The following is a 9,784-nucleotide window of genomic DNA, read 5'->3' on the forward strand; positions in this document are numbered from 1 at the left end:
TTAGCCTTACCACTCAAGCCATAGCTAGGACTGTTCGATTTGAGAATGGCGCTCCTCCCTCGCCGCTTTTGCACGTCACGGGTCATAGAACGGTGCACCACGGCTCAGGTTAATAGAACTCCCTCACTTGCAGTCGGATTGCCCGCATGTAAACATGGCTTTAACGTCTATGTAAACAGAACACAGGGCTCCTCGTTTTGGACAGTCAACAAGTCAGGCATGTCTCTCGAAGGTGTATAGGAGTTTGAAACATTAGTATTGCAGTAAATTATTTAGCAATATGTCTATGGAAGATCCGTTCTTCGTCGTCAAAGGGTAAGTAGCTAAGGCTTCATCAGATAACGTTAGCTTGTTACTAGTATCAAGTTTGCCATCAAGTCTGGCTTTAGCAAGGATGGCTAACGTTAGCTTGGAACAAAGGGGAATTGTTGTAGTTAGCTTTGTCGCTACCAAGCTTAGCTATCTGTTTAGTCAGTTAGCAAATTACGTTCGTGTTTCACAGCCCAGCTGTCACAATGGTGAGAAGCATGGATAGCAATTTGCATTTTTGTGGCGCTTGTTGTTTATTGTCATGTTTAACTAACGTTTAACTTGCCCGACTCACTGAGGTAACGTTAGCTAGTTAACGTTACAATGTTGGATGATTAATATACGATCGACAGCTATGGCAAATATTCTAATTTACTTTTTTTTTTTAAAGATATATATGGGTTGATGTAATAGTGCATGTGTGGTTATATTAATGTGCCTTTGTGACTAACGTTATGTCAACTTTAATGTCTTGCCAGCTACTGCTTAGCTATCCCGCCTTGATCATGAATCTCAGTTCCAATACATTACACATACAGTAGCCAAATTAACTAACTTAAATCATTGGACGAAAACAAAATACAGTACCTACATAACTAAACATTAAGAGCCATGACGCTTGGTCTTAACATTAAAACAGATCGATTGCGCTACGGGTTTGGAAGCATAAGGACCGTGTCTTTCATATCGGTGATAATGAAATAAAACGGTTAAATTGATAGACACTGTCCTAAGGTTAGTGTTCCCACACGGCCATATCGCCACGTGTTTACGGAAGACAGCTAATTAACACAGGTAGTAGTCTATCTGCGTCTCCTAACACCTGTGTGTAAACGGAAGATGGACGCCACTAACGTTGTCACTGACAAATACTGTCGGCTGCAACTGTGTTAAAACAGTGTATATAGTAAGTGTATATTTTGCATTTGTTATATTAAAGTAAATGCCTTTATGTTTCTAGAACATTACCGCAATTGAGAATAGACCGTCATTGTAGATAAGAATGAGTTCTTCACTGACATGCCTAGTTAAATAAAGGTTCAATTAAAAAAAATAAAGATTAGTGTATTTGGCTATTTTGTCTGCCCAAGCAAATTTGGTTCTAAACCGACCATGTCAGGTCCTTGGACTATAAGGAATAACGTTAGCCCAATAATGGACTAAAGGAGCCTACCTCTTAGTATTGCATTTCTATGTGCTTTAGGTAGCTCGATACTGTAGATGTACTTTTATTCTAGACTTTTTCTATTCAACAAATCTCCAGTGAGGTCCAGAAGGCAGTGAACACTGCTCAAGGGCTGTACCATAGATGGAGCGAGTTGCTGCTGGATCCCAGTGGTGCTTCCAAGGAGGAGGTGGATTGGACCACCAATGAGTTGAGAAACAGTCTGCGGTCCATCGACTGGGACCTGGAAGATCTCGATGAGACCATCAATATCCTTTCAACATAAAATTACTCTTAGTTTAATATATACTGGTTTATCAAAACATTGTGAACTGTGCTTCATCTGTGAATAGAATACAGTACTTTAAAGAGTACAGCATCCTGCAAGTATAGTAGTTTAATCTTCATAGAGAGTAAAACGGCTTGATTGTTTTTCATGTCTTTGTTGAATAGGCTATTCCTTAACAGTAAATGCAAGTATTGTTGAATCGAACCCTAAGAAGTTCAATCTGGACGCAGTGGAGCTGACCAAACGGAAAGGCTTCATCACAAGCACCAGACAAACTGTTAAGGTGAGACAGGCCCGGAAGGATTCTAGTTTAACTTGCAGTAGCCATCACACACATATACTTGGAAGCAGCAGTAACCCTATCAAAAAGAATAGGGTTCCTGAACCTTCAGTGCTAGGACCCCTAATAATTAGAGATGTTGTATTTTCTTTATAGCCATTATCAGCCAATCTGGATATGATGGCTGGTGCATGCCTTTATTATTACATCCTGTTATTGAACATACTGTGTTTTATGGTCAATGCTGTGTTCTATTTCAGGAAATGAAAGACCACATGTCCAGTCCAACAGCCTTAGCCATGTCAGACAAGAAAAACAGACAGGTGTGTAGCTCTATGTAACTATTGGGCTGAGATCTTACTGAAGCTATTTTTTATTTTTTTTACTGTTTGTCACTGTGCATGTAATGATGCAGTATGACGGAATGCACTTCTCAAACGTGAAGCACATTTTAAATCAGCAGGTTGCGTACTACTTTATCTGATCGTTGACACTGCAAACAGCCTCAGTTAGCATTTGTCAGAGAGTAAGTGCAATTCGTATTGGCAGGATCCTCCTCACCATTTCAGTTGAGTGACCATGTCCACATACTTCAGCAGATCTCCTATGTAATCATTGCTGCTCCACTTCTCCCTCAGGCTCTGTTAGGGGACAGTGTGTCTCAAGGCCCAATCTGGCAACCAGGACCCGACAAATACACCCGCCTGGACCAAGAGCTACGGACGGCCAACTCCCAGTTCATCGAGGAGCAGCAAACCCAACAGCAGGTATAGCTAATAAAAATGTTTCATGCTTATGTACACACCTATGTTGATTGCTGTACTTACTAGGTGCTGTATTATACATTTATATTGAAAAGGAATAATTGTATTTATATTTTTACAGTTGTATCAGTTGCAACATACTTTGTATGAAATGAATAACGTGACATAAGTCAGTGGCGTTGACGTGTGTGTGTGTCAGCTCATGGCAGAGCAGCAGGATGACCAGCTGGAGCTGGTGTCTGGGACCATCGGGGTGCTGAAGAACATGTCTGAGAGGATTGGCATGGAGTTGGATGAACAGACAGTGTACGTAAACATCCACTGATACACAACCACAGCAACATTAATCAATGACATGAGTATTAGAGTTTCAGGTCTGCACAGATCATCAGGTGCCATATGTATCAAGCGTCTCAGACTAGGAGTGCTGATTTAGGATCAGTTTAGACTTGTGGATGATAATGAATAAGATTATATGGACAGGGGTACCTGATTCTAGATCAGCATTCCTACTCTGAGACACTTTGTCAATACGGGTTTATATCTTTCCTGGTATCTACAAAGCAGCATGTCTTCTCTCTTGTAGTATGCTGGATGACTTCTCCCATGAGATGGAAAGTACCCACTCCAGACTGGACAACGTCATGAAGAAGCTGGCCAAGGTCTCCAACATGACCACTGGTAAGTAACGCAGCATAGTCTCTTTATTCACCACCATTCTACCTTGGTTAAAAATACACTTCAAAATTCAGGAACCATCTCCACTACTGCAAGTTATCAAAGTCTGCAACTTTTGGAGTATTGTTGTGGATGTCTTTTGATGTTCCCTGATATGTCAGGCCGCTTATGTATGGGTGGTCATTAAAGATGATATATGCTTGACTTGAGAGAGAAGGCCCAGTCATTAACTTCCTGTTTAAGGGAATATCTGTGCAAGACAACTTGGATTCAGCCTGAATCAGCAGCTGAAGAGGAAGGAAAGGACCCCCGCCCACCCACCCACCTACAAAAAATGGTGGCACCTCCTTATAAGGAAACCCTCTCAGGAAGCTTCCAACAGGAAGAACTCAGGAGTCAAATGAAATCGGGTCATTTTTTTTTTATGTCAGGATATCCAGTCGATACTTTTCCCTGGCCCCTAGACTCCGGTCCTCAAGTACCCCCAACAGCACACATGTATCTTGTGGGCCCATACAAAAACACCTGATTCAACTTGTCAAGGGCTTGATGATTAGTTGACAAGTAGAATTAGGTGTGCTTGTCCGGGCCACAACAAAAATATGTACTGTTGGGGGTACTCGAGGGCATGGAGTTGGGAAACACTGCCCTAGACAATGTAATTTTATTTAACCTTTATTTAACTAGGCAAGTCGGTTAAGAACAAATTCTTATTTACAATGACAGCCTAGGAACAGTGGGTTAACTGCCTTGTTCAGGGGCAGAACGACAGATTTTTACCTTGTCAGCCCGGGGAGTCGATCTAGCAACCTTTCAGTTACTGGCCCAACGCTCTAACCACTAGGCTACCTGCCGCCCCATTAGCGCTACCTGCGCTTAGGGTTTTATATTTGTACTTTATTGTATTATTTTTTTTCCTGCTGCTTTTTGCTAGTTTTCTTTGCGACATTCCAGTTGCAACTTTGAAGTTGAATATTTCAGGTTGAAAGACATGGTATTTTCCATAGAACATGAATTCCTAGTAGTTGGACCTCTCATGCCTGAACATGTCTGAAAGCAAGAAAAAGGTCAATTGCTCCTCTCGTTGTTTGATACAGTTCACCCGCATTCTTTTCCACTCTCTCTGTTTTTCTCTCTTGCAGACCGGCGACAGTGGTGTGCTATTGGTATTCTACTGGCCATTCTGTTTGTGGTCGTCATTCTCTTCTTCATCCTGTGATGACCAGACTGTTCACCACGACACACCCCCACTGACCCCTCTCACCCCTGTCTCCGTTTGACCATAGGGATGGACTTTACATGGTGTTGGGGAAACATCCAAGGTTTCCATTGACATAGCCATCTCCCTATCTGACCCCGACCCCCTTTTTACTTAATACGCTGTATATACAGTGATGCTTCTGTGGCTGCTGCAGTTTCCTCTCAAGCAACGTTCTCAATCGTCGTTTCAGATACCTGCATTCAACTTAAACCTCCCTTGGCGTGAAAGATTTAGTTTCTGTGCATGCGCAATTTTAGGTAGGATGTGAATACTAATCCTCAAAATGTTTTACAGAAACCTGTTTGAGGTAAACCAGGGTAGTTCAAACTCCTTGTGGCATTTTAGTGTTAATATTCCGAAAATGATGTATGAAGAAGACTAATCATTAGTGTATTTAGAGGGCCTTGTCTGTCGTTTCTCACTGAAAACCCCTACGGCTACCATGGTCATAGTTTTTTAAAATATATTTTCTTTTGTTGTGCACTGACTGTGTAACAGGTTTATACAAGTATATTAAACTGTGTATATATATATATAATCGTAGTTGGTCATAGTTAAAACAAAACAGTGACGTAACAAGGAAAATTATATATATTGCTAAGCGGGTAGACGTATCACTAACCACACTAAAATGGATGAACTTAATGTTCTTGTTTTTAATTAATTTATGTTCTTTCATTTTGTACTTCATCTGTTTTTGGTATTTGCTTATACACTATCAACAGGTGTTTAACACCTGCCTGTGAAATCAAGTCACTTCCTGCAATACTGAATGGAAAGGAGCAAAACCATATACTTTTGTATCTCGAACAGGGCTCAAGCTTGATTTTAATGTCTCAATGTGAGCACTTTAATTTTGTGCGCAAAGTGTTTTCATCAAGATGTCCTTTGCGTGCATGTCTTCATATGTCTGGTGTCTTTCAGTCAGTGTTCTCAAAAACGACAACACTTCACCATGAGGGCCCTTCTAAAGACTTCATAACATGCTTATAATCAGTATATGATATGCCCCCAGGCACTTCATAAATACTTGTAGGTACAATTCAATTGGCAAGCTAGTATGTCAACAGACCTTAAACAACTTATCTAAGCTACTAAGCGTCATGCATTTATTTTTGAATGTGTTATGCAGTTTTTACAAGGCCCTTATACCTAAGTGTTCAAATGAAATGCTAATTGAGAAGCCTTACCTGCTTTCCCCTGCCAGGAATTAGTGTTAAGGTTTATCAGTGTTACAGGAACATGATGTTGTAATAAGGATTAATAAGGGGAAGGGACTGACTGGGTCCCACCTGGGCTGTATTCATTAGGGCACACTGTAGCAAAACATTTAGCAAAAAGTGTTTCTTATTGGATATGTTCAAGGTAGTCCCTGTTTAAGTCAGTTTTTCTGTTTTGTTCTGTTTGTTGCCTAACAAATATGGCCCTGGTAGTTGCTGTGCTCTGCATAGCCAATGCCTTAGGCTGATACTGTATGTATGTTATGCTGGGTCGAGAATGGTTCATTTTGGTCTTGCTTCCCAGTTCCTACCCCCTACCTGGAAATTACATTTCAAAACGGTAACCAGAGTTCCAGGATGAGTCGTAAGTCAAGGGTTGACTGAATATGCAGGCATGTTTTTTTTCTTCATCTGTTTTGAATGTTCCTATACAGTTCAAAGAGAATGATACTCTTGTGTTAGCCTGGTTACCAGTCTGTTTAGCTAACGTTCCACCCCTTGTACTCTGTCTCATATGCCAAAAGTGTATGTTTAGCATGACAGGAGTGGAAAAATGGCCAAACAGATTGGTGTTATGTTAATTATCGTAGAAACCTGGTTACAGAGTTGGATTCAATAGGCCTCCACTCATTTGAGGACTTAATGTGAACGTAATACATTCATTCACTGTATTTTAGGTTGAATGACATATCAATCCACAGACCCTGAAGTCTTTATGGGAAATTAAGACAGTAAAACCATACATAAGAATAAGGGTATTGTGATGCACAGTGATTGTACTACTGAATGAAATATAATGGACACTAGTGATCAAGGTTTTCTCTATGGCAGTCTACACAGGCAGCCCAATTCTGATCGTTTTTCACTAATTGGTCTTGACTGATTAGATGATTTTTGGGAAAGGATCTAATGCGAGTGGTCAAATACCAATTGTTAGAGCTAAAAAGTCCTGATTGGACTGCCTGTGTAAACGCAACCTGTGAGTCTCAAAAGTTCTGAAAACACTCCTTTCAAAGGTCTTATAAAGTTAGCAAAATATATTGTATGTGTATGGTTTGTCTTTTGAGTTAACACTACATGTTCACTGTCCTAGAAATACAGTATTTAATTTAGTGTCATTAAAGGTAGAAAACATTTTAACAATTTGTTTCTCAGTTTACTTAAATGTTTTCATTTTTTCACTTATCAGAAGTGTTATGTCTGGTAGGAAGAGTTTGACTTGGAGTTTACAATATTTGCATTTATTTCAGATTATGGACAATTTGAAGCATGATGGTGACCTAGACAATTATGTACCATCTCAAAATCACTTGTCACAAAAGCAAAGTGTGTGTAAACTTTGCGAATCCTTTTGCAATGCTGTATTATGATACAAAGTACTTTTAGCATTAAATACTGTACTTATTGCACAACCAAGTCACTGGTGACAGTGATGGGTGGACGAGATGTTTGCGGAGAATGGGTACAGTCCATGGCATTGTAAGTCATGGTGTGTTTTTGTTTGCGTGAAACAACTGTGTGTTCATGCTCCTGGAGTGTATGAAAATACTTTTTACCCTTGAACTGTTCCCCTTGACCTCCATGTCATCATGGCTGAGTGTATGTAGCTGAAGACTCCTGAAAATAAAACTGACAAGCAGGATGCTGCAAAGATTCACTCTGTTTCAGCTCATTCCAATAAAATGATGTGCTCAATTTGCTTGATTTTACTTTTTTTAAGGGTATATAGGCCTAGCTCAAGATGTAAATTGGTACTAGTCACAGATCTAGAATCAGAATAACCTTACCTGATCTTAACCATTTAGAGGGATAATAAATTCATACCTTGTTCCTACTCAGGAATGTGATTCTTCCTGATGAATCAAATCCTGATTTCTAGATATACGATGGTGTCCCGATCACAACCCTTCTACTCCAAGTGGCTCCATATTTTCCTGGGATATCTTGGTTGAATAGGAGGTATGTTATGGTTGAAAGAGGAAAATGGGAGCTGGGGTTAATGTCAGTGGGGCCAGCTGTCGGCCGGCAGTGGCAGTTTGAGTTTGAGACGTTGTCTATTGATTCAGAGCCAGCAGAGAGCTTCTCGTTGAACACCACTGAGCAGTGGTTGAACTCAGGTCAAATGACAGATGGCCCTTTCCTCTCATGTTTCCCCTCCCTCCCGGTTTTCCCTTTGTCCGGAGAGGAAATGATTAGTCATCTACACCTGGGTACCCTACACAAACACAGCCCTCAACCCTGAATACAACACTCAGTATCTTTTGGAAAGACAATGGTTTTCATGAAGCCAGACAAGTATAATATAACGCTGACGCCATATGTTTTTCCTCCTGATATTGTGATGTTTACACCCCCATGTACCACTAAGGGCAAGGAGCTTCATAGGATCCAGGAAGGGATGGAGACTGCTATGAGGGGATGTTTAGAAGTCACTAATATGATGTGCAAATCTCCATATAAAAAGAAGAGGGAAATTGCTGAATATGTGTGTGCATTCATATGTGCCTGGCTATGTGAACATGTGTTGTGTGTGTGTGTGTACAGTAGGAGTCGGAGGTGTGGACAAGTCACAAATTTGATGACTTGATAGAAAATAAAAGTTTGAGACTTGCCTTGGACTTGGAGCCTCGGGACTCGATTTAGACTTGAGACCGATGACTTCAAATTATCTGGACAGATTTTGTAACATTTTGCCACGGGACAACAGATTGGCTAGTAAAACGCAGCCTCGGCCTTTGATTGGACCAGCAAACTCAATCAAAACAGGTTCGTTTACCTACAGTAGCGCAGTGAGAAAGTTTTGGGTGGGTCGTGAGTGTCAAACTGAATGGGGGAAAAAAAACATTAAAAAAAAAACACAACTCTTCTCAATTAACAAAAAAAACAACATTTTAATTGGCTCGATATAGCCAACCATTTGTATTTTATATTTATACCTTTGTTTATTCGATCTGTTTACTGACATAGGCCTACTGTATTGCACCAAATTATTGTAATCTGTGCTTCAGAACCGCAAAAATTGCGCGTCTTGACACGTGAACAATGACCAGTCATCAGCATTGGCGCGCAAAGGTGTGCGCACGTGTCCAGATTAGTGAACAAAAATAACACTTGTTTAATTTTCTCCTGTTTTGCCAAGCAAAAAACAGAGTAGCCTACCTACGTTAATATTATCGATATGACATTCAGTGTGGCAATCTGCTACGGACTCATCTTGTCTCGGCGCTCTACGGACAATTCCTTCGACCTCCTGGCTTGGTTTTTGCTCTGACATGCAGTCAACTGTGGGACCTTATATAGACAGAAACATCTCAAGGATGATCAATGGAAACAGGATGTACCTGAGCTCAATTTCGAGTCTGAAATAAGGTATTTCAATTTTTTACTTTTTTTTAATTAAATTTGCAAAAATGTCTAAAAACCTATTTTTCTTTGTCATCATGGGTGTAGAATGTGTGTAGAATGATTAAGAAAAAAATGTATGTAATCAATTGTAAAATAAGACTGTAACGTAATAAAATGTGGAAAAAGTCAAAGGGTTTGAATACTTTCCGAATGCACTGTATGCAGCTCCAAAAATAGTTTGGTGATCAAGAAATTGAACTGTTTATTTTGCATGCTCACCAGCAATGGGGCATCACGCAACAATTACTAGCATAGGCCTACTGGTCTTTTGGAAGTTGATAATGGAGTTATAAAGCTTGCATTTGGAATTTGTTGTCAAAATAAATTATTACATAATCAACATGTGTTGTAGACAAAATAATGAAAGGGTCTGTCTGGTAGTCTCAATAAATAGACACATTTCGGGACCTTGA

At 40.1% G+C, this 9,784-nt stretch overlaps 1 protein-coding gene across 1 annotated transcript; it reads left to right on the plus strand.

The window, feature by feature from the left end:
• Positions 1-107: 107 nt before the first annotated feature.
• LOC106613581 (syntaxin-6) lies at positions 108-7,661 on the plus strand. Its single transcript, XM_082956746.1, has 8 exons — positions 108-315; positions 1,574-1,742; positions 1,951-2,046; positions 2,304-2,366; positions 2,682-2,810; positions 3,007-3,113; positions 3,394-3,488; positions 4,628-7,661. Exons 1-8 carry the CDS (start codon positions 281-283, stop codon positions 4,702-4,704), a joined length of 771 nt encoding a protein of 256 aa, XP_082812872.1. The 5' UTR covers positions 108-280; the 3' UTR covers positions 4,705-7,661.
• Positions 7,662-9,784: the final 2,123 nt, after the last annotated feature.

The sequence above is a fragment of the Salmo salar genome, chromosome 10, assembly GCF_965601325.2.
Source record: "Salmo salar chromosome 10, fSalSal1, whole genome shotgun sequence".
Lineage (NCBI taxonomy): Eukaryota > Metazoa > Chordata > Actinopteri > Salmoniformes > Salmonidae > Salmo > Salmo salar.

Excerpts from the sequence above, each read along its gene's own strand:
- LOC106613581 (XM_082956746.1), top strand. The coding sequence starts at position 281 with ATGTCTATGGAAGATCCGTTCTTCGTCGTCAAAGG. Across the intron at positions 316-1,573 it reads CCGTTCTTCGTCGTCAAAGG|TGAGGTCCAGAAGGCAGTGA; the intron begins GTAAGTAGCTAA and ends ACAAATCTCCAG. Across the intron at positions 2,367-2,681 it reads CAGACAAGAAAAACAGACAG|GCTCTGTTAGGGGACAGTGT; the intron begins GTGTGTAGCTCT and ends CTTCTCCCTCAG.